A 25,483-nucleotide genomic window follows, 5' to 3' on the forward strand; every position below is an offset into this window, starting at 1 on the left:
AATTGTATATGCATGCTAGTCACTAGAAATCCCACATAAATCTCATTATTTCCCTTCATGGTATTCTTCTGGATTTACCGTTAGTATACATTTGATTTCATACTTCTACGTAGTATAATTTTCTGAAGACTATACAGATTTTATAGCGAGGGGTTATTACCTTTGATAATTGAAATGATTTTGAAAATCTTTGTTTGCCCACTCACACTTCCTATTTTGCACCCCTCCAGGTTCTAATAGCAAAGTTCCGTATCGAGGAGGACTTGTGGCACTCCCACTTCAGGTAGCTTCTTATGATGGTATAATTATTATCTTACCTCACTGTACTTTTCTTATGCTCTGTATCACATGTGAAATAGGTCCATACCCGCTCACCGCGCACTTGTGTATATAGGCACTTTTAGTTTTAAATTTAATCACATTTTACACATTATTACATTCTATGGCTTCGTCACCTTCCAGGTGTCGGCCAGCACAGCTTGATTCGGAGTTCTACTGGACATTCCGAGTCGGGGTGTGTCACTTATTTATTTGTTGCCTATTTTCATTATAATTATTTCTTCTCCTGCATTGTGTAGGAACTTCAAGCTCAAGCTTGATATAATGCCAAAACCAAAACCAAAAGCAAATCATTCACTCGATGAGAATATTGGAATATTGTCAAAGATTGTCCTAAATCCAGAGTTGTACCTATCGGTCCAAAATTTTTCATGAATAACACCCCTCTACACTCTACACCCGATCATTCAACCGATGGGCATGTTCATGAAGATGAGGCAGAAGAAGTGCCCGAAACGCCCCCATGAACAAGCATCAAGGTCGACCTGTTATCCAATTAGGCCTCAAGGTAAGAAGGCTTCAAAGAGAAAATGGAGTGGTTCCAAGAATGATTATGAAAAGTATATGGAAGAACTTGCTCGCCAAGGTGAATTTACTTTGGCGCGGGAAATGGTGAAATTTAAGGTTGATAAGGCTAGAGAGGAGGCAAAAACTGCAGTTGTTGAGAAAGCATTTCAAGCTAATGAGAGAGAAAGAGAGCTACTTAGGCAAGAAAGGGAATAGGTTAGAGAAGAAAGAATGTCTCAACGAGATCGTGACATTATGAACGCGCCTTTAGAAGGGAAGTCTCCAAATTCTAAATATTTTTGGAAGTCGGAGAAAGCGGACGTGGTGCAAAGAAGTTGTGCAAGAGAAGCGAGAGCAAGAGGAGATGGTCCTAGCACCACAAGAGAAGATCATCCTAGCACCACAAATTGGTTAAGTGATGATGAATAGAGTACTTTGGGTTGTAATTTATTATTTATTGAATATAGTACCTCATGTTGTTTCCAATTTATTGAATTTAGTACTTTATTTAAAGTGAGAGTAAATTTATTTAATTTGGTAATTTATTTATAGTAAGAGAATCTTTATTCAAATGACATAAACACACCAAACAAAATTACTTTAACATACCAAATAATAAAAAACTCACTAAATGAACTAAAAAAAAACACACCAAATAAAATTAAATAAACACACCAAATAAAAACAAACACACTAAATGAACTTAAGTATCTTCAGCTTGTTTCAATTCCCATTGGTGCTTTATCAAGTCAATTTGTTGGGCATTGTGCATATATGGCCTTTAAAGTGTAGTATATCGTTGAATGAGCCTTTAATTGTAACGTCCATCCTTTTCTAATGGCTTGTGTTTCACGGGTCTTCGGTGGCGTCATGAGCACAATATATTTGTGTTTTGGAATTGTTCATTGAGTCTAGCTCATATTCATCAACGGCATCATAATCGTACTCATCTTCCACAATCATGTTGTGAAGAATGATGCACGTCATCATGATGGATCGAAGTAACTTTACATCAAACATTCTTGCAGCACCCATGACAATCGCCCATCGAGATTGGAAGATACCAAAACAACGCTCCACATCCTTCAGGCACCCCTCTTGACAGCTTGCAAAGTGTTTTTCCTTTGCACTTTGCGGACGTGGCACGGTTTTGACAAATGTTGACCACCTTGGGTAAATGAAGTTTGCTAGGTAGTATGGCCCGTCGTACTTACGTTCGTTGACCCAGTACATGACTTTTGGTGCCTTTCGTTGTAGGACATCGTTGAACATTAGGGATTGGGCAAGGACATTAAGGTCATTTTAAACTCTTGGAACCCCGAAAAAGGAGTGCCAAATCCATGTATCAAAAGATGCCACTGCTTCCAAAATGATACTTTTTGATCCTTTTATATCCCCATAAGCGCCTTACCATGCACTTGGACAATTTTTCCAGGTCCAGTGCATACAATCGATGGTTCCAATCATCCTAAGCGCCTTTCTTCAGAAGCCTTTGTAAGTCCATCTCAGTAGGTTTCCAGAGGTACTCTACGGTGTAGATAGATTTGATTGCTCCGCAAAACCTCATCAGGGATTCAAGAATGGTTGATTTCCCCATCCTCGCTATCTCATCCACTTAATCTGCAGATGCTCCATATGTAAGCAACCGCAAGGCAGCAGTAATTTTTTGCTTAGGAAGGAAACCCATAGCACCAAAAGCATCATTCTTTTGCACAAAGTAAGAATCATGGTTGTAAACAACAATCATGATTTTGTTGAACAAATGTCGTTCCATTCTATAACGACATCTAAAGTACGTATCAGGGAATGCACTTACGGACAAAATAATCGTCCAAAAGTTTCGTACCTCGTTGTTACCTGCTTCTATCAAGGTTTGCGGAACGGCTAGGCTGCAGATCTTAGCCATAGCTTGGATGACCAGATGGGAATATGAGGTTCTGGCCATTCTTACTTCGTCATCCCTCATTCTACGCTCCTCATCTTCTTCCATCTTATTTTAGACCATCTGGAGATTGAACATTCCTTCTGATTGGTTAAACAATTCTTCCTCTTGCTGCTCGATTTCCCACATCATCCTTGAGGAAGAAGAAGACATTGTAAGAAGGAAACATAAACTATGAATAATGATATAGATTTTGATTTTGGTGAAGAAGGAAGCAGAAACTATGAATAATGATAGAGATCTTGAGAAAATTGGTGTGAGATTTGTGAGGATGGTTGGTGGATTATATGGAGGATTCAGAAAGGATTAGGTTGTAGATAATGCCATGTGGCATGTCATCATTCGTTAAAAGTCTGATCGAAATCTATCATCAAAGATTGTAAACAGATTGTGACACATGGCGTGACGTGATTGGTTAAAAACCTTATCGAGAAATCCATCACCAATAATCCGAAATCCATCACCAATAATTGTCTTTTCGGATAATGACACGTGGCACAACGAGAATGATTAAAAATCTTATCCGAAATTACAAATAAAATTATTTTGTATTATTTTATAAATAAAAAAAATAGTAATATTTTATTGCCAATTGCCAGGGCTTTTCAATGTAGGGGTGGAGATGCAAAAGTGTTGTGTTCCTTTCAAATGAAAATATAAGGATAGTATAATGGCACAAGTAAGGGTGTCGAACCACAGGGACTGATTAGACCTCTCCAATTACTAGCTTTATGTGAACCCTAAAGAAAATGCAAATGAAAACTGAATTTAGATTTTTGTTTTGAAAGCTAAAATAACTTAAAATGCAAGACAAGATAAAGATGAATGATAGATTGATTCAGAAACGATGGGAATGGAACTAGGAATATCAATTTCACCATTACAAACCAATTCAATGAAAATTAAGTCAAAACGTATTCGACTATCCAATCTGCAACTAGGGTTTGTTTTACTTATTTATGATCATCCATTTGATGTGTGGTTGTGATCAAGTACTCCTAATTTGCAACCTAGTTGTGATGTTCAACTTAGATTACCAAATAAGAATCCATTAAGAACAAAAAAACTTTAAAGAACCAAAGAAATCACATGGCATAATGTATGAATAACAGTTTCTTCATTCATTCACATGTCCACCAAGATTAAGCATGATGTGTACTATAACCTTGATTAAATAATTCATAAGCAGCCCTAATGGTGATCAAACATTAAGATTAACAAACAAATTATACTATAAAATCAATGAATGAAACAAGAACACAGATTGGTAATTTCAATACTTTAACTTAATAACATAGAGTAGGTTTGCAAGGCTTCATCAAAATCCCCAGCTATGAATTTAATTACACAACATGATTACAGAATATATAAATATCAAGAACAGCATGAGTGAAATTAAAGTTCATAGAAGAAACCCCCTTGAAGCAATTCTGATGTTGAACTTCTCCAAAAACAGTGCGACTGTATGGTTTCTTTAGTGGCTGCGGATGGTGAATAGAGAAAGGATTTTGTTTTTGGAAGCAAGGCCAAAGAAAGAGAAGAGAGAGAGAGAGCTCTGGGCGACCCCAAGGGGAAGCTTATGTAAAAGTGGCTGAAATTCTCTGTTTTATAAGGTTAAAGAGGCTATTATAGAATGCCAAGACATCCCAGTAATGGAGCATTTATTTCTAACGTTTTTTGCTGTTATTGGTCTCTTAAAAGGGCCATATTCATCACCATATTCAATTGTACACTTGAATCTCTCTCTACATCAGAATCCTTATTCAATTCTCTTCTTTCAGCACCATTTTGCCTTGTTTACCCTCAAATGGCTTGAAAATACAATTAATTGCACATTAACACAAAAGAAAGTAGGCTAAATTGAATTAATGGTCCCCGTGGTGATAGGTAAATAGGAAGATAACCCCTGTGGTGAAAAAATTTGGATTTAAACCCTCGTGGTGAAGTTCTGTTTGGATTTAAGCCCAAAATAACATTTCTGTTAACCCACTCCCTCTTTTTTCTAGATTACCCTAACATTTCCGAATAGTTAATTTAGCTTGCAATTAACTATTAATCCAATTCAGTAAATTAATCATTAATTTGTTGGCTGGTTTTGTTAGATTAACATTTCTTGATTGGTTTTGTTGGCTGTAAAAATAAATTAAAAAGAATGGAAATCTATCTCTTCCCCAGATCCCTCTGTCGCACCACCCCCACAAACACCCTCACTCATTTCCTTACCTGTTCTTGGCCCAAAGAGGCTTGAAAACACTCACAAGCTGATGGAATCTTAAAACCCAGAAATTAAAAACGCAAATGAAATCTTAAAACCAGAAGAAATCTTTCTGCATCGTAAAACCCAAATGAAATCTTTCCGAATTTGTGCTGTGGTGGTGCGAGTCATCTCTCTGTGGGCCTCTCCAATTATCAGATAACAAAGGTGACAAGGAGAATAGAGCCGTCAAGAGGAGATGGGGAGAACAAAGCTTGCCAAAGGAGACGGGGAGAACAAAGCTTGCCAGAGGAGACGGGGATAACACAGCCGACAAGAGAAGGAGACGGAGCAAACGACGGGGACGATGAGAGAGAGAGCCCAGTTCATGCGAGAGAGAAGACGGAGTGGGTTAACGAAAATGTTAATTTTGAGCTTAAATCCTAATTGAACTTCACCACGAGGGTTTAAATTCGAATTTTTTCACCACAGGGGGTTATCTTCCTATTAACCTATCACCACAAGGACCATTAATCCAATTTAGCCAAGAAAGTAAAACACAACCAATTTAACTCAAAAATATCACAAAGAGACTAGGAATGAATGATATAAATCTATGAAATATATGAGTTATCAAAAATGTGGTTACTGTTCACTGGGTGGATAGCTTAGAAGAGGCATTTCCTACGGTGGAATTGCTCAAGAGGAGAGGGATTGGAAATGTCATACAGTGAGTCAACTCAAATATAATCCTTCCTCGCATCATTTAAAATCTTAGGAGATGGCTTAATATGTGGTTCGATGATTTAAGCCCTCATTTAAAGCTCTAATTTCTAAGCTTACATTATTTCAATAAGTTTTCTAATTAATGTACTAATTATTTGACACAATGAATCTAGCAAGTACACAACATCTATGTTGTCATCTGATAACATCTTCTATGACATCGTTTTGAAACATGGGCAGAATGAAACATCAAACACAAGACTATTTTACTTAGATTCGATTTTCACAAAGGGCATTTTGATCATCATAAAATGATGATAATACCGATGATTTTCTTAATTATCGTTAAATTAGTCTTAGTTTCAAAATTTTTATGATAGATATATTAAATCAAACTCATCAACCGCAATCTATAGGCGGTGAGCAGAAGTATTTTATTTTCGCAGGCCGAATTCGAAAAACGCGGCCTCTCAGATTCAACACTCACGGCCACGTGGAAGCTTTTCGCTACTTTGAATTTCACAACAACGCAAACCAAAAGTGGGCCCCACGGTTAAAATAGAAAAACAGAGAAATGAAATTACCAGAAAAGGACGTAAACGGGGCCGTACTGGACCGACCTCAAAAATGCCCCCACACACACACGCCAAGACGATAAGGCGTCACACTTATTATTACAATACGACGATGAGAGATGAACGGTTCAGATCTCACATAGTTAAATGAACGGTCCGGATCTCACAAAGACCCTGCCCATAAGAAAAACACCTTCCCTCGTTGTTTCCTATTCAGATAAAATTCAAAACTCACTTTCTCTCTCCTCCTTCTCTGCGACTCCTCCCCCGTTAAATAAACTCCTTCCGCTTCCAGTGGCGATGGAGGCCTACAGAGAGAAAGCGAGAGAGAGAGAGAGAGTTGGAGAGAGCTCAATGGCCAAGGGCAGCATTGGAATTTCCGTAACCCTCTCGCTGCTGCTGCTGCTGCCGCTTCTTGTTCTCGAAACCGCGGCGGTTGAGAAGAATTACGAGCTGAAGAAGCAGCAGCGCTACCGGAATGCTTACGCGACGATGATGTACATGGGGACGCCGAGGGACTACGAGTTCTACGTGGCGATACGTGTCATGCTCAGATCGCTCTCCAACCTCCACGTGGAGGCCGATCTGGTCGTCATTGCTTCGCCGGACGTGCCTCTCCGCTGGGTCCAAACTCTGTAAGTCTCCGACCCTCACACTCTCCGCTTTCGTTTTTCATCCTTGCTTTTTGCTCCGTAACGTGCGCGCACGGTAGCTCCGGTGTACGTTAGAATAAAGGTAGCCGTTTCGGCGCACGTTAAGTTCTTTGGGTGTTTGAAGGGTTAGTCAAATGGGAGTTGAACCAATGTAGGTTTAGGTTTGATGCGTCGTTGGTGGTGATTGGTTTGGGTATTTACAACTTAAAATGGTCAACGATTTCTGAATGGGTCCGGTCGATTTTTTCTATTTTTTCCATGTGAGTCCAATATAATATCTCGTTATCTCGCGTAGATAAATATCATTAAATTGAAAATTACAAAATATCATCTTGACCTCCGAGTTCGGGTTCAGAATGATATTTTATTTAAGTTACTGCTAGACTGAATGTTGGGTTTATTTAATTGTTTATAACGGTTGATTAACGTGTTCATTTGATGTAGAAATTTAGTTTAAAACTTTAGTATTATTCTTATAATAAATCCCATCTTGAATCTCTCCATTTTTGGATAAGAATGTGGGTGGTATCTACCAAATTGATGCCTTGTAAGTCACAGCGGACAAGTGGAAATGTTGTTTACCAAATGGTCTGGGTGGATTGGAGGATATATTTATTGGGGTGGGCTGTCCCATTAGTGTAACGTAGCGTGTTTCGATTGGGTTAGTGTAAAGTCGGTCGAACAAGACATGGAAAAACGTTGTTTTGTTCTTGATGAACCTAGTCCGTTGTTTTGGGTGGTTATGTTTTCAACGCAAAAATGGTCTGGACTCAGTTGAAGGCACTTTTTGACTACTTCGGATATTTTCATCGTTCGACTTTTGTTTAAAAATATAACTGTTAAATCATCCAGAGTATCTAATACTCTGAAGCATTCAAGACCTTTTGTTTGAATCAAATGTCACTAATTCTAGCACTAAGTATGGAATATATAACTCATTATTTGTTATTTCGATATTTTTGTCAAATAATAAATTTTGTTAAATTAAATGTTATATTAATCGTTAACGAAGTTTGAATCCAAGTAATTATGCAAAGACTCAACTTTTTTCTCCCACTGTAGTAAAGGGCGTTATTTTGATATTAATTGACCTCTAACCCCCCCCCCCAAAAAAAAAGAGTATGGTCCCTCCAAAAATTTAAAAATTCAGTGAAAGGAAATATAAATTTTTCATTGTGACCGGAACACGGAAGTTACATCATGTGTTTTTATATACATATATTACTATTTGTATAGTAACACGTGATATAATACTCCGTGTATCGATCACATGGAAATATCTCTCGAAAGGAAGAAATAAAAGACTTTTTTCTGCCCTGCACATGACTAGCTTGGAATGATAACCATGAAGTCATGGATTTGTCATTCTATATTTTGTGAGATAGCACTTTCCTTTGTTACATCAGAAGTTGGCACCTTAAGATGTGACCCATTCTCTCATCGGTGAACGTCTTCAAAACATTAGTATATAGTAGAACCGTAGAAGTTGGAAATCAACTTATTGAGTTGTTAATCGTACCAATTAAGATTTAATGGGTACATATTAATAATCTAATGAATTAATTTGCCACATAATTGTAGTGATGTCCCATGTTCTGGAAGTTGCTCTCCTCACATTACTCCTCACATTAACTGAAAGCCTTCGGTTTTACAAGTGGAATAGAATAGTAATGAATGGAGGATTGCTTCATCGAAATGATGAAACCCTAGAAATTGTGAGAAAAACTTAGTTAGGTCGAGCATTTCTCTCACGTGGCAAGTTGAGTGACATGTTACATGTATTGTTTACATGTAGGAAGTTTTCAGTCATAATTAAGATTTTGTAGCACATTGTGTCTTACCTACCACGTGACAGGGAAGTTGTGCCAAATTTTCTCATTTCCAAGAAAATCTACTCCCTTGGTTTGATAAGACAATATGAAGGGTGGCAGCACTACCACTTGCCTAGCAAGAAAGTAGAAAGATAAGGATGAAATGGGATTTAAAAGCTATGTTAATTAGCCACTTAGTACTACGATTTAGTGGTATTCCTCTTTACTGGTAAGTGAGGTTTTAGGTTCGATTCTCTCCAAAGATAAATTTTAACCACATTATTGCTAGTCCATTGTGAGGCTTAGCCCAAAAAAAAGCTATATTCACCCATTAGTATTGTACTGTTTATATTTATTTACAGGAATGTTTTCCTCGTCGCTTGGTGACCAAACAATAGATGGTCACTCACCCTTGAGTTTGAATCAAGAGTGGAGAATAAATTGATATACTTCTGTTGTTTAAATCTCAACACTTGATATCAAATCTAAAGGTCAGTGACCATAAATTCTTGGTCACCAAGTGACCAGAAGGAGGGGCTCTATTTAACTTGTAATGAAGAATTCGATACCATGTACCATGATTGCCACATTGATAAACTGAGACAAGTTTTTGGTATTTTTTTTACTCAGAGAACAAGAAGATGGGGCCAAAGTGGTGAGAGTGGAAAATGTGAACAATCCATACAGAAATCAGGCCAATTTTGACAAAAGATTCAAGTTAACACTCAACAAACTGTATGCATGGAGCTTAGTGGACTATGACAGAGTGGTCATGCTTGATGCTGACAACCTCTTTCTCCAAAAAACCGATGAGCTTTTCCAGTGTGGACAATTCTGTGCAGCTTTCATTAACCCTTGCATCTTCCATACAGGCCTCTTTGTGTTGCAGGTAAATCTTTCCTTCAAGCATTTGTACTTTTATAAAAGATGAGTGCGTTATGATCTTTTTGAAGCGCCAGTGACATTTCCCAGTAATAAATTGTATTTTATAAAGTTTTGCATTGACTCTAACCTCGAGGTTTTAGGATATGTTATACTGTCAAATTAGAATACTGCTTTAGCTCCTTAGCATTTCTGTTGCATCAACCATCAGAATCAAGCACTTTAGTTGAATTGCTGTTGTAGTTAACTGAAAAAAACCACACCGGGCTTTCTTTGGTTATGATATTGCAGCCATCAATGAAAGTATTCAAGGACCTGCTTCATGAGGTTGAAATTGGAAGAGACAATCCAGACGGTGCTGACCAGGGTTTTATAAGTGGTTACTTTTCCGACTTACTTGATCAGCCCTTGTTCCATCCACCTTCTAACGGCTCCAAGCTTAACGGACACTACAGACTGCCTTTGGGCTACCAAATGGATGCTTCTTATTATTGTAAGCATAGCATTTAACATTTTTAACGTGAAGTCATCAGGAAAACAATGACTATTGTCTTAGCCATGCCCTACTTTTGGTTGCTCAGATCTTAAATTGCATTGGAGCGTACCCTGCGGCCCCAACAGCGTGATTACCTTCCCCGGTGCTGCATGGTTGAAGCCATGGTATTGGTGGTCATGGCCTGTTCTCCCGTTGGGCATTTCATGGCATGCACGACGTCATCAAACTCTCGGGTAAGACCATTCAACAAAGTAATGATAGAGCAACTACATTTGTCATTGCATTTACTGATCAGCATCATCTGGCAGTCGATGTGTTAACTAAAATGTGGCCATAATAACTAATCGTTAGCTTCTAATTGTCACTGATTTCCTCTATTATACAGGTACGGTGCTGAGATGCCAGTGATCCTAATCCAGGCGCTAATTTACCTCGGAATAATAGCAATGACGCGCCTAACACGACCAAATATATCGAAGCTGTGCTATAGGCGCTCGGACAAGAGCATTAACTTGATACACACCATCCTCAAAATGATAGCTGTGTGGTCGATTGTGGCTGCATACGTGGTACCATTCGTACTCATTCCTCACACGGTCCATCCGATATTAGGCTGGAGTTTGTATTTGCTTGGCTCTTTTGCACTTTCCTTCGTAGCAATCACTGCTCTGTTCCTGCCAATGGTACCTGTTCTAGCTCCGTGGCTTGGGATTTTTGGTGTCCTCTTTGTCATGGCATTTCCTTGGTACCAAAATGGTGTTGTACGAGCTCTCTCTGTATTTGCGTATGCATTTTGTGTGGCGCCATTCGCATGGGTTTCGCTGGTTAAGGTCATGGCATCCATTCAAGCCGCAGTTGAAAGGGAAGCTTATTTTCCGAAAATCGGGTGAGTCCCCCTCCACCGTTGAGCCCTGAGCTTCGAAAAGACGCACAAGCTCCCCCGGATGAATAGGACGGCACAGAGAGGCGATGTACTTGGACAAAATTCCAGCAGAGAAGAAGCTGTTCTTTTTCCTTTTTATTTTGGGGAAAAAGGGGAAAAGGGCCGGATGGAAACTCTGTTTTGCATGAGCTTCCGTTGATTTTGTACTATAAACACCTTTTTATTTTGGTGAAAAATGGGAAAAGGGCCGGACGGAAGCTCTGTTTTGCATGAGCTTCCATTGATTTTGTACTATAAACCTTGCTTTATAATAGTTTGAATTAAACTCGAGGCCAGTTCACATGGAAAAATCTCTGTAATTATTATAAGATCGCTTGATTAGATTTCGTCCTTCATTTGGCTCAAACATTTGAGTGTATCAATGACATTGAACAATTTTTGGGACCCTACGTTGTAGTTTTGGACCTGGATTAGCTTCTAACGCTCCCAATTGAATAATTAACGAACCCAATTTAGCTTCTCACACTCCAAATTAAGCAATTAACGACCGGTTCAACTGGCGAAGGGAGTCGAAAAACTGAGGAAATACAATAATACAAGAGACATGAATACATGACAATGCCAAAACATTTTCAATTCATACTGAATCTTTCAAGAGGGGAATGCTGGATCGAGGTTGATTTACAAGAACACTATACCACGGGAAGTCGGTCTAAAAGGCAGTTAGTTTCCAACCTCGGTACTACAATTTTCGGTACAGAATCTATTCCCACAAAAATCATTAAAAGGTCAATTACATGTCATTTTGGATTCCTAAGGACAATAATGACACACAATCTCCGCGGAGGAACATCTTACTCATGAATCTATCTTTGTTGACAGATTGGGCCTTCTTCTTGCCTTTTCCAGTCTTCGGTACCTGCATAGACAAATAAAAGTTCACAAAAATACCATTGGCGATGATAGGCTATGATAGGCGATGAAATCAAAGACCTTAGTTGTTGCCTAATGAGAAACAAGATATGAAACAAACAAAATAAAGCACCAATGACAAAAGTACCTCGGTCCACATCTCTCTAACGTTTTCAAGCACCATGTTGCAATGTCTATCAAACGCTCTCACACGGCCAAGGAGCTTCCTGTTATTACGACAGTTGATGAGGACCTGCTTGCACAATCAGAACTAATTTGAATTAGAATTTTTTTTTCTTGAAATGTAAAGCTCTAATGATCACAGAACTGTAAAATTACGTGAAAGGATTACCTGAGTATTATTCTTTACGCTCATCAGAAGAACAGAAAGTCGTCCGTTGTTAAATTCCTCTTCCTCATTCTTGATACCCTACTGACAAACATCAATTTATGTACTCATAGTATTGATAAGAGTTTAGGCGGTCTTTTATTTTGTGGAACAGTAAACAGAAAAATTATTTGGCAGCCTACAACATACGTGAGAAAGACAATTGTAAAAGATTAGAGATGGCATCTCATTAAGAATTGCAGGTTTTCTGATATATTAAACAAACAAAAAACCTAACTGGAGTAATAATGTACCAGGAGACAGGTAACACGGTGCAAGCAAAAAGTACGCACAGTGCTGTTTAATACTGGCTATTTTTTCTATGCTTCGGAAACTTGAACATCCCCAACCAAAGTATACAGGGAGTTCACCATAAGAAGCAACCTTCTGAAGAAGTACTATGGGCTACCCTAAATACATAATCATACATAATTTGGGGGCTTCAAATCTTCAAATCACAAATAGAACACACCACTAAGTTTGTTTTTATATCAGGCATTGCCAACTGCCACTAGACCAAAGTTGTAGCTTCCACTTTGAAATTCAGTACACAAAAAATTTTACTTCAGATAAAAGTAACACATAAAGCTACAAAAAGTGGCATAAGAAACAGGAATCGAATTAGCCGAAGAGTAGAACAACTTACATCTACCTCCATTTGATCGGCTGGAAAGGCAGGGCACTAAACACAAAACAGAAAGAGAAGGATTATAAGCATTCAACGTATCAAGCTAATCACATACTCATAAGGAAGTAAAATAAAAACACATCTTTGTACGAAAGAACATAAAAATAAAACTTAAAAAATAATTTATAGTTTGAACCACAGAACCAGAAATGACATGAAATAGACATATAACTGAATAGGTATAGTTCGAAAACATAAAAAATAGCCTCTTCAGTTCAGGTCTCCATATTTTTTCCGCATGGAATATCTCGGAAGAACGAAAGTTAACTTTGAATCATCATGAGAGGCAGCATAACTCCACCAACATATAGAACACACACACACACACACACACACACACACACATCTATCCCAAGATATGAAACTAGTTAAAAAGATTCACATCCCATGACCATTAATTCTTTTTTGACAGTGTCAAGAAAAAAAAAAGGAAAAATTTGTTTATGGTGATGCAAGCAAATTATAGACAAATTTTAATCGAAGGGATTGTGTGAATACACAAAACCTCAGGGCATGTCAGTACTATACTAATAATTAACCCCCCAAAAAGAAAATAAAATATTGTCGAAGATACATAAGTGTATTAACACATAAACAAAGCCTCTTCAGTTTTAGGTCTCCAAATTTTTCCGCATGGAATATCTCGGAAGAACGAAAGTTGAGTTTGAATCATCATGAGAGGCAACATAACTCCATCAACATATAGAACACACACACACACATACTTCTATCCCAATATATGAAACTAGTTAAAAAGATTCACATCCCATGACCATTAATTCTTTTTTGATAGTGTCGAGCAAAAAAAGTAAAAATTTGTATATGGTGGCGCAAGCAAATTATGGGCAAAATTTTAACTCCAAGGGATTGTGTGAAAACACAAAACCTCAGGGCATGTCAGTACTAAACTACTAATTAACCCACCAAAAAGAAAACAAAATATTGTCGAAGATACGTAAGTGTAAACACATATAACAAAACCTCTTCAGTTCAGGTCTCCAAAATTTTCTGCATGGAATATCTCGGAAGAACGAAAGTTAAATTTGAATCATCATAAGAGTCAACATAACTCCTACACACAAACTAGTTAGGAACATTCACATCCCCTGCCTATTTCTTATTTGACAATGACTCAGCAAAAAAGCCAAAACTTACATGACGCAATTTACGGAAAGAATTGTAATCGAAGGAGACGTGTGAAAACACAAAATACATCCGGGGATGTCAGTCCTAATTAACCAACCAAAAAGAAGATAAAGCATTGTCAAGGTAAACATACATAAAAATGCCTCTTCAGTTCAGGTCTCCAAATTTTTCCGCATGGAGCATCTCGGAAGATAAAAGGTCTAGTTTAATCATCATCAGAGGCAAAATAAATTCACTCAATGCACAACACAGAGAACACCATATAAAAGAAGATACGAAAGGCACTTTTGCTCAGTCAAACAAAAAACCCCAAAAGGAATTCATAAAGATATACGTACTTGCATTCAACCAGCACTAATTTCATCAAGAAAACTATAATTACACTAAGATATACATTATTTGGGGCATTAAAATACAGCGAAAAACATAAATTGCAGGGATTTGAGGATACAGTAATGCCAATTAGAACGAAAACGAGTGAAACTTGTAAGGATTTGAGATCCTTAGTACCTCCCGAGAGAGGTGAAGAGGTCCAACACTGAGAGTCGTTGGATCAGCGGAGTCTAGGGCTTATGGGAGGGTGGCTGGAGCGGGAGTGAGGTGAACAGAGAGTCGATATAGGGATATATATATGGGCAATCCGTTGTTTAATATGGGGAGTAAATTTTAGTTATAGCCACTTAACTTTTAACTCAATTGAAGCAATGGTCTCTCAACTAAAAATTTATTACCATTGGTCTTTTAACTTATCAAAATGTGCAGCTACGATCCCTCAATAAAAATTAGGGCAAAAGACTGTTTACTACTCTCATGTTTTGTGGTTTTCAACATTTAGTACATCAAGTTTTTTTTGTCTCAGAGTCGTACCTAAAGTGTAAATTTTGGGACAGTCTCATACATCCGTTAGTCAAACTGTTAAATCTCCCGTTAACTGTGACGTGGCGCCCATGTGGACAATGATTGGGCGCCACGTGTCATTCACATGGAAAAAAAATATATATATATTTATTTATTTAGAAAAAAAAAAAAAAAAAACACCTTCACCTTCCCCAAATCCCACCCGTGCCCACCCTCCCATCACCCACCTCTTCATCTTCAACAAATCCCACCCTCCCATCACCATCTTCGACTCCACGCTCAGGAGGAAGAAGAAGAAGAAGACCCACCTCTTCATCTTCAACAAATCCCACCTTCCCATCACCATCTTCGACTCCACGCTCAGAAGAAGAAGAAGAAGAAGAAGAAGAAGAAGAAGAAGAAGAAGAAGAAGAAGAAGAAGAAGAAGAAGAAGAAGAAGAAGAAGAAGAAGAAGAAGAAGAAGAAGAAGAAGAAGAAGAAGAAGAAGAAGAAGAAGAAGGAGGAAAAAAAAAACAAAAAAAAAAACCCGGAAGAAGAAGAAGAAGAAGAAGGAAGAAGAAAAAAAGGAACCTAGTTCGTCCCCCCGAGGAGGAAGAAGAAGAAGAAGAAGAAGAAGAAGGAGGAGGAGGAGGAGGAAGAAGAAAAAAAAAAAAAAAAAAGGAACCCAGTTCGTTGCCCCGAAGAAGAAGAAGAAGAATGAAAAAAAAAAAAAAAAAAAAGAAAACCGAACCCAGTTCATCCACCCCCAAAACCCAAGAAGAAGAAGAAGAAGAAGAAGAAGAAGAAGAAGAAGAAGAAGGAGGAGGAGGAGGAGGAGGAAGAAGAGAAAAAAAAAAAAAAAAAAAAAAAAAACCGAACCCAGTTCGTCCACCCCCCAAAACCCAACCCCCTGCAACCTAGAAGAAGAAGAAGAAGAAGGAGGAGGAGGAGGAGGAGGAAGAAGAAAAAAAAAAAGAAAAAAAAGGGGAACCCAGTTCGTCCTCCCGAGGAAGAAGAAGAAGGAAGGAAAAGTTTTTTCAAAAAATTTTGCCGGGAAAAAAAATTGTAAGTACATGGTTGTGGGAAAAAAAGTTTGGGCGGGAAATTTTTTTTTTTCACTGAAATCCCTTCTCTAAAAAAAAAAAAAATCCACGTGGCGCCCAGTCATTGTCCACATGGGCGCCACGTCACAGTTAACAGAAAACTTAACAGTTTGACTAACGGATGTATGAGACTGTCCCAAAATTTACACTTTAGGTATGACTCTGGAACGAAAAAAACTTGATGTACTAAATGTTGAAAACCACAAAACTTCATGGTAGTAAATAGAGTTTAACCCTAAAAATTAATTACCATTGGTCCCTCAACTTTCATTCAACTAGAGAAATTGTCCCTTACCTTTAATCAAATTGTAGCAATGGTCCTTCCAACATAACTCGTTTTGACAAAAAATTTGACGTAGTTGACGAAAATGACTATAATGACACACTTTCATGAGTTAAGGGACCCTAATTATATAAATGGTTATTTCAACATAACTTATTTTGACAAAATTTTGACGAAATTGATGAAAAAGATTATAACTACACATTTTGATAAATTAAGGAACCAATGATAAATGATTTTTAGTTGATGGACCATTGCTCCAATTTGATTAAAGCTGAGGAACTATTACTACAATTTACTCTTAATATGGGCCTTGGAGTACATGAACAGTGTTGGCTCTGTTGTTGTTGGACTAAACCATGTGTTTGGATGCATAATGGAACTGTTACACTCTAAAAATTTCATTTTGAACACGTCATAAGTGTATTTTTCTTATTAAATATATTTGAAATGCATAATGAGAATTTTGAAGTGCTAATAATAATTCCCAAAGAAAATTGATAAACACACATCATGTTTTTTTTAGTACATCGATATTTGTACACTAAGGGGAGGGGGAGTTCGGCAAAGCAACACAATGGGCAGCCTAATTTGGTATCGAATTTTCCATCCACGATATTCGAACCTAAGACCTTTCACTTCCAAGTGAAGAGAAATACTATCAGACCGTAGTATTGAGTGGCCACATCATATTTTTTAACAAACAATATTATCTACACTAAGGGGTTGGGGGAGTGGACTAAGCCTTACAATGAGCTAACAATAATGTGGGTCGAATGCACTTTTGGCAAGAATCGAACATAAGGCCTCTTACATACCAATAAAGGAATACCATTAGACCGTAATACTAAGTGACAACACACATCATTTTTAACGTTTTATATACACTCGTTCAATTTTAGTCATTATTTTTTATTTGAATTAATCAATTTTGATGGCCAAATATAAAGAATTGTGATAAAATTGAAAACTTTAAAGAATTGTGATATCCTAAACCATTGAATTAATAGCATGAACTAAATCTCATCGGACCCTACATCACAATACACCTATATCATAAATTACTTATATCAATTTTTTAGATAATTTACCTATATTACAGATACATTGTTTTGGTTTTTATTTTTATTTTTATTAACATAGATTGACAAACCCCGATCCAAATCAGGACATGCTGGCCGTCACGTGATGGTGACGTAGTCATGTGCACAGTGCAAAAGCAATAATGATAATAGAGAATGCGAATAAATGAAAACCAACTCATAAGAGTACTAGTTAAGACAAGTGCTGGAATATGTGTGAATACACAATTAGAGCGTAAGTAGCCTAAGTTCAGTCTAGAAAACAAGTACTGATTAAATGACACCCAAAGATGCCCTACATTTGTGACAGTTTGTCAGAACCTCCACTAATCCTCGTGAGCCACCAACGAACAAGCTTATCTAAAACCTGAAGGAACGCGCAAAACAGAAAGTATGAGTGGGCAAAAACAAAGCTTTTCAAAACCATTTCGTTTATCAAATGCTCTAAGCCCTCGCCGTAAAACATGTATAACTTTCCCAGATCTGGAATATATATATATTCAAATCATGTTACACATATCCATATTCATAAGTCTGTCATGCCAAAATATAACACAGAATAAGTAACTAAGGTGAAAATAAATTCATGGAAAAAAAAAATATTAGCCGGAACCCCTGCAGAAGTTTGTACGGCTGAATTCATAGCTCATTAGTCAATCTAGCCTGAGTCATTGCAAGTGACCTATATGGCACTACACTGCACACGAGTCGGAACCATTGTAATGGTCTGTAAGACAAAACTGGGTGTAATATAATTATTCTCATTACTACATTCTCATTATAGATGTGTGATAAATCGCTAGTCACCTATGAGTCGGAACCACCTATAATGGTCTGTACGACAAGACTGTGCACCTAAATTGGATCTAATGTGAGCATATGGTGTGGGAGGTGACATTATATACAGGCATGTGCCATATCTCTAACAAAATCATTAACACCGGGGTGTAAGTTTATGAGCTCAATGTTTCTCAATTAATCACAACCGTTATTCACATTCACAATTCATAAACTCACCTGGGGCTTACTTGAGCGTCCACAACACTACAATAATATATATATATATGCGCAAACATCATATGCATATTCTAAATGTAAAACATTTGGTATGGCAATTTAAATCATAACTCATTTAAATGCATTTTCTGGGAAAGATACCAAGCATATACATATATACTTAAAACCAAAAGCCCACTCACTGGTACGTCGAAGGGTCGTAACCCCTGAGCCGTCCTTGACTGCGCTCGTCCTCGGGATAGGTCTCACCTATATGCGAAATAACTGAATAAATGTTATTTAAAGCACATAGACAAAACTAGTTAATAACTTATCATACATTGCTCAAATGAGATATTTGAATATACCAACGTAATCTACACAACCTCACGAACATCCCCATATTTTAAAAAAAAATTTCCGACCACCCACGCGCCAGCAAGGGCAAGGCTAGACGCACCCCCACTCGCGGGTAACCCTGACGGAATCCTAACTGTTGTTGGGAATATTCCGTTAAAAAGCAACAGAAACTATTAAATCTACTTGGCGGTGTCAGAATATTCCGTCAACTTTGATGGAATATTCTATCTTCTTCTCCGGTTAGCCTAGCTGGTCGCCATCTGCCGGAAACAGGAAAAATAGAAAAACCTTCATATCTCATCCAATTCTTAACCAAAATCAGTAAAACTTGCACCAATTCGAAGCTTAGGATGAGTAGAACACAACTATACCTGTTTTGGGACCTAAAATCTACGGAAATTTGTCGAAGAACCTTTGATAATCCGGCCAATCTTCAAATGCATCGATCTCGACTTCCCGATGTCCAAATCATGTCATTCTTCTTCTCCGAGCTTCGTGTAGAGGTCCCTAAGCTCCCTATAAGCTTGAAATCCTCTAAAAATCATGCATTTACGATTGCATGAACAATGCTCAAATAAGAGGTTATGGTTTATCGGGTTTTTTTAAGCTTTAACGTCAAAAATGGTATAGATGGGTTCGTGACGATGAGATGAAGATGATGATGGTGTCTACAAGCTCGATCCGTGAAGAAATGGGTTGGTTTGGAGATCGTCCGTACGATGGTACGAATAATGAAGAAAATCTGAAAGGGATGAGAGAGAGAGTACACAGGAGAGAGAGTAAGAGAGAGAGAGAGTCCTAGTTTGGGCTACCAATCACAATAAACCAAAGCTTACTTCCCATTGGGTCCCCAAACTTAGGAGAAATTTTTATTAGATAATATCCTTAGCCCAATACATACACACCACCACCAAATGTTAAGGGCAATTTTGTCTTTTCATATCTCTGAGAAAAATATTTCAGGACGGGCTATCACACAGATACATTGTTTTTAAACTACCCAAATTATCTAATATTTTGCCTGTAATCTATGTCTTTCAGCATTCTTTGTATTCATTTCTATCTTAAATATATTTCTTTTGGAAATTTTATAGTCTTGTTATGGTATAAGCATTTTATAGTCTTTTACCTGGATCTTAACTGCCTCAAAAGTAATTTAAATTAGGTGTCTTTATTAGTACTCAAACTTTTAAATGAATTTATCTAACAAAACATTTTTGATAAATTAAATTTCAAATTTACCCTAATTAAAAAAATAAAAAAATAAAAAAAATGAGGAGGGGGAGAGGGGCTAGGCCCACAGGCTAACCCAAAAGATTCGGTAGCCAGAACGCTATTTCAAATGACAAAGAGACGACCGACATCAACGACTGCTCAAATCCCTAAATAGTCTACTAACAAAAAAGAACGATCACTGAACTTAAAGTACTTTTGGACCAGTCAAGCCAGTTGACAGACGTGACAAATTTATGGCATTGAGCTCAAAAGATAGGTATGGATGCAAATTTCCGCCGTCTTCACTTTTGACGAAAATGCACCTGCAAAATAATAACATCCAAGATTAAAGCCAAAACTCTTATGCACCCACAATGAATGAAGGGGTGCTTTGGCCGAAGAATCTCCAATGCCAAAGTTAGAATTATGAAAAGAATGTGTTTAGCAGTTTGTGAGTAGCAAATGACTTAGCTTTTTAGTGGGATAATAGGGCTATTTATAGGGGAGTGGTCGGCCCTATTTGGAGAATAGTGGCCGGCCATATATGGTGTAATTGGGTGAATAATTGCAAGATATTATGTGAAACAATATCTTGCAATTAACATGGCAGTTAATCATAAATTAGATAGGAAATTTGGGAGTTACCTTTTGAATAAGGATTTGATGAGGAGTAATGAAAGGGATTAGAATAAATACCATTTTGATCACCTTTGACTCTTCCTTGATTGAGTCGTTATCGTCCGTTGCATGCATGTGGGAATCCCGGTGTGCCTCAAGGGTAATTTTGTCCTTTTTACCCAAAAGTCCACGTGTCACCTCCATAATTTTCTTAATTATTTTTTGCTCCACAAATGCCCTCACACTTGTTGGATTGCTCGCAGGAAAAGGCAGCAGGTGTAGAGATCTTCCCTTGATTTAGGAAACATAAGATTGTTTCCTATTTTGATGTAGATTCCCACTTTAATTTGAAATTAGATCATTCTAGGAAATGGAAATAAATCACTTCCAAAGTTAAGTCTATCTTAAGTAGATTAAATAAACTACAAAGAGTAATTTATTCTACCCTACAAGAGAGGAAAAGCTAGGGGATATTTGTTCCCCCTCCCTTAGCAATCTTCTTCACTTGCCCGTGCAAAAGACTGTCTTTCGTTGCTTTCTTTGTCTTCATGCTGCACCAACCTAAGAAAAAAAAATTTCCTTGTCTTTTTAATTTTTTGGGAGCCTCGGGGCTTGAAATTTAGCTTGACGGAGGTCCAGGATGTGTAAAAAATGGTTAGGGAGCCATGGCATGGCTGCTGCCGTGGGGCTGCTTCATCTGCTTAATGTGGCAGCAGCTTGACTTGGGCCGAGGGCTGGCGGCACGAGCCTATGGCTCGAGGCGTGGCTGGCATAAGCTAGGGCGCTAGGGTATTTGGGTCTAGGCTGCTATGCTTGGGCCCATGTTAGAGAGAGGAATAGAGGCTCATGCCTCCTTCCTTGGCTTAGTCAGTGGGCCACTGGACTTGGCCAGTGTGAGAGATGAGAGAGAAAGGGAGGCACGGGGGCACCAACCCCCTCCAATTAAGCTGGGTTGAGAGGCTTGTTGGATCGAGAGAGAAATGAGAGCTAGCGCTGGCTAGGCTCCCTTGGCTACTGTCCTTGGCCCATGAGGCTTGATTCATTTTTTTTTGTGCAACCGTCTAACTATTCTTCCTTGATTCGAGTATATCTTCTTCAAGCTACAACAGTGATTATGGTGTGCCGCCGTTGTATCGTCAAGGTGGGTCTTTGAGTAATAGGTTACTTCAAGGCTGCTCACTTTAAAATTAATTATGATGACTCGTTCAAAGATTTCCTTAAAGCATATAGGCACGCCATTCTGTCTGAAATGCGTGTGAAATGTGTCAAGAAGGGTATCAAGAGCCATGTCATGGGGCTTGGGGAGCTATCAAGTTTCACCCCTACTACTTCGTGTTGGGATTTACTTTTCCAATGTCGTGTTTCTTCCAAGAAGTGCTTTGCTCCATGAAGTATACCACCGCTCAATATTCTCCAAATACAGTCCCTGTGATGGTAGGATTCCTCAATCTAAGCTAATTATTTGAATTGGATCTGACCATCAACGAATTTTGGTACTTCTTTGACATAGGCCATATTGAAAGAGTTGGTTAGCTGCGATCCCACTATAGGTTTTTCGATCATTCGAGCAAGGGAGATCATGACTGGGCCAAGGAAACTTTGGAGATAAATGGAGAGTGGGAGTCTGATTTTTCCCCTGAGCTGCGTGTTCCTACAATTTTCATCACTAGTAAGTAGACTACTTAGTCTCTAGGCTGCTTTGTGATTTTAATAAGCTACTTTCGGATTTGTTGACTATCATTATCTGTCTATGTAGATTCAAAATTTGGCTCAACTCCCAAAACTTCTCCAGATATAAAGAAGGTGCACATTGCTTTAGGTATTCATGTTGAGTACCGTGAATAGCGGTGGCTGCTTAGTCCTATTCGCTGGGTGAAAGGTGGGCTGCCCCTAAGAGAGGAGATAAAGTGGATCAAGACGGATGCATTGGCTCGTCTGATCGCTATCGTGGAGCCTGTTGTGAATGAAGGTATAAAAAAGAGATTTTCCCCGCCTGCTCAAGAGATGCTGGTTTAGAAAAAGTCGAAGGCTTTTTCCGCTGCTTGTGAAGGTTTGCCTGCTGCCGAGAGGCTTGTGATTGACTTAACTTCTTCCAAAATGAAGAAAAATTAGGTTGCTAGATCTGAGCCTGTGACGCTTGCTATGTTAAAGATTGCTAGTACGATTGTTGATATGATTGCTCAACGTAGAGGTTCCGTATTGCCTTAGTGCTGAAGTTTGTAACAAGACGTCCGTTAGGAGTTAATTCTGGTTCACCTTTGGAGAAGCTTGCTATTATGAAGAGCGATAAGGTGGACGATGTTGCTAAAGTGGTGCCAATGCCTATTCATCTTACTGGTGGGACTAATTCGCTTGTTGAGAAAGAAAAGACTACTCATATGGGCAATTATGAGAAATCCACCAAGCCTGTTTTTGGAGAGTCTACTAAGATCTGTGCACTTCTGAAGCCAGATCTGCTTGAAGACATGGACACGTGTGCCAAGCTTGTTTATGGCGTTAGAGGGGTTGTTTGCTCAAGTTTCTTTGCGAAACATACAACCTAGTATAGAAGGAATGCTTTACCTGCCATGATGCAGAAAATGACAATTCTGGCTGCCGAGTCTATGCTCCTTAACCAAGGGGATACCAAGGCTGCCAAGGAGATGGCAATGACTATGGCAGCTAAGGCTTATTCTTCTACCGAGAGGATAAAAAAGTTGGAGTCTGAGCTTGTCGTTTTGAAGGGGTCCAATATCTCTGTCTCCACTTCTCTGCAGCTTAAGACTGCTCGCTAGGAGATCGTTGACTTGAAGACTAGGCTTAACACAATCCAAGTTAAGTATGAAAGTGCAAAGAATGAGATTGGTTGTTATATACCTTAGATTCAAGATCTTGAATGTGCCATTTTTGAGCTTCATTCTACTACTTATGCAAAGGATGAAGAGTTGATTACTGCTTATAATCAAGTGATCCACTTCCAGAAAATCGTCAATAAGCTTGAACCCCAAGTGATGGAACTCCAAGGTGCATTGAAGATCAACGAAAGTCTGAAGAAGGAAGTGGATGAACTGTAACGTGTCCGTGTTGGCTTGCTTGAGGAGAACGAGCAGATGAAATGTGAGAAGGTTGGACTCAAGGCTTCGCTTGTTCAGAGTCAAGCCGATTTCTACAAGCTGGGTTATGTAGATCATCTCTTTGGTAGGCCGTCTGACTTTGAGTTTACTGGGAAAGACTTTAAGACCTTATCTATTTCTCCAGAAGACTTGTTTGCCTTTACTTTTTAGGCTTCCATTGGTGAAGTAGTCAAAGAAGTTAGTGCCCAGGCTATGGCAGCTGGGGGTGAAGCGTTGGATGATGCCGCTGCTGAAAGTGTGTAGCCGGTGAAGGTGTAGCGATCGAGTAGTTGTGGGATGTCCAAGCTGCTTGAAAATTACATAAATTGCTATTTGTCTATCAATTTTGGTAGAAAATTTAATAAACTTGCTTCCTTTGTTTTTCTTCATCTTCGCTTCTTTTGTTTACATCTAACCTTTGACCTTTAGACCAGCGGCATGCGTGTTACTTTCTATAAACAGACAGGCCCACGTAGCCTATATAGCCGTAGGTTTTGATATAGAATATTTGCAAAATTATTAGCCATATGATCGGCAGCCAAACTCCTCACTTACAGAATCAGACAAGTTTAAGTGACCACTTGGTTGTTAACTTTGGCTTTCTTCAATCATTTGAGCTGTGTGGCCTGCATCACAACATACTAAAGATTTATGGAACATGAAATTCACTAACCTTTCGTATCAAAAGTATGCGGTTGTATGGAATTTTGTAGGCAAAGGTCCAAGATAACTTTTTGCTCTTTATGTAACCAATTTCATGGGTTGCATAGCAAGTATCACAACAATTTAGGAATTAGTGTAGATCTAAACGATCATTTCGCACTTGGCGGAGATGAAGCTTATCAACTGCGTATCATGTCGACAGTGGATAGAGTTTTGTATATGCACGCTAACTGTTTAACCCTTCACAAAAATGTGTGGTTGTATAAGTTTAGCATAGCTTACTGCTTGAAGGGCAAGTCGTATGCAGTTTTTTAAAAATTGTAGGCAACCTTAATGCACTCGGTAGGAGCTTTAGGGTTTCAGAGTAGCCGTCCATAGGGCGTATTGCGTAATATGCTTCCTCCATCTCTGAAGCCTAGTTCCCTGCGGATTAGGCCAAAGAAAGAAAAAAAAATCCTTCAATTAGCTAAGCTTTGAAAAATACCATTGTGGCTACTTCTAGGAATCCCAGTGCAAGCCATTTTGCACCTAGTTACACCAGGGTAGCCCAACTCATTCACGTTTAGATATTCGGAGTGTATAGTTTATCCTATCGCATCAGATAGTAGACCTATATGGGTGTCGGGGGATTAGTTTACCCTCTCGTACTGGAGAGCATGGTTGGTCCCCAAGGGGTGCAATTCCTACCATAGTTCCCAAAAAGGGCACGATCTTCAATGAGAAGCATGAGTGATCAGTTGTTGTAGGCATATAGTCGAGCCAGGCTTGTGAATGACTTCTTCGATCTTCAAAGAAATGTATCAACTTTGCTGGAAGGTAGAAAGTGCATAACAACTGGATAGTCCTTAGCTTGTGAGGTGGTGCCCATCGAGCTACTTGAGTCTTCGAGCTTTGATGTAACATGAGGTCACGCATGGTACTTCCTCATATTGTAAGCATTCCATTACTTCTCAATCTCTTTGTCGTTTATGGTGGCGAAGGTGTAACTACCCTTGTCGCTTACTCTGCTGATTTTCTACTAACCTTCCTAGATAGGATCCATCTTTTTTTAGCCTTATCTACAGGCAGTGATGAAGGCTTTTTTTAGGACTA

General features: G+C 38.5%; 2 protein-coding genes, 5 non-coding genes and 1 pseudogene across 7 annotated transcripts; 1 reads left to right on the forward strand and 7 right to left on the reverse strand.

Moving 5' to 3' along the window:
* Positions 1–1,695: 1,695 nt before the first annotated feature.
* On the reverse strand, positions 1,696–2,079 carry LOC139196781 (uncharacterized). Its single transcript, XM_070823123.1, has one exon. The coding sequence runs from the start codon at positions 2,077–2,079 to the stop codon at positions 1,696–1,698; it is 384 nt and encodes a 127-aa protein (XP_070679224.1).
* Positions 2,080–6,416: 4,337 nt separating this feature from the next.
* Positions 6,417–11,358, forward strand: LOC103437085 (putative glucuronosyltransferase PGSIP8). Its single transcript, XM_008375544.4, has 5 exons — positions 6,417–6,918; positions 9,378–9,636; positions 9,921–10,122; positions 10,211–10,358; positions 10,511–11,358. The coding sequence occupies exons 1-5, from the start codon at positions 6,431–6,433 to the stop codon at positions 11,013–11,015; spliced, it is 1,602 nt and encodes a 533-aa protein (XP_008373766.3). The 5' UTR covers positions 6,417–6,430; the 3' UTR covers positions 11,016–11,358.
* A 259-nt stretch (positions 11,359–11,617) lies between these two features.
* Positions 11,618–14,787, reverse strand: LOC103437086 (uncharacterized; annotated as a pseudogene).
* Positions 12,555–12,692, reverse strand: LOC114825719 (small nucleolar RNA snoR137). The gene has a single exon (XR_003774550.2). It is a non-coding gene; the product is annotated as a small nucleolar RNA snoR137 (small nucleolar RNA).
* On the reverse strand, positions 13,201–13,284 carry LOC139197274 (small nucleolar RNA Z159/U59). The gene has a single exon (XR_011582513.1). It is a non-coding gene; the product is annotated as a small nucleolar RNA Z159/U59 (small nucleolar RNA).
* On the reverse strand, positions 13,596–13,679 carry LOC114825703 (small nucleolar RNA Z159/U59). Its single transcript, XR_003774534.2, has one exon. It is a non-coding gene; the product is annotated as a small nucleolar RNA Z159/U59 (small nucleolar RNA).
* Positions 13,976–14,058, reverse strand: LOC114825704 (small nucleolar RNA Z159/U59). Its single transcript, XR_003774535.2, has one exon. It is a non-coding gene; the product is annotated as a small nucleolar RNA Z159/U59 (small nucleolar RNA).
* On the reverse strand, positions 14,284–14,365 carry LOC114825705 (small nucleolar RNA Z159/U59). The gene has a single exon (XR_003774536.1). It is a non-coding gene; the product is annotated as a small nucleolar RNA Z159/U59 (small nucleolar RNA).
* Positions 14,788–25,483: the final 10,696 nt, after the last annotated feature.

This window comes from Malus domestica, chromosome 06, assembly GCF_042453785.1.
Source record: "Malus domestica chromosome 06, GDT2T_hap1".
NCBI classification, from domain to species: domain Eukaryota; kingdom Viridiplantae; phylum Streptophyta; class Magnoliopsida; order Rosales; family Rosaceae; genus Malus; species Malus domestica.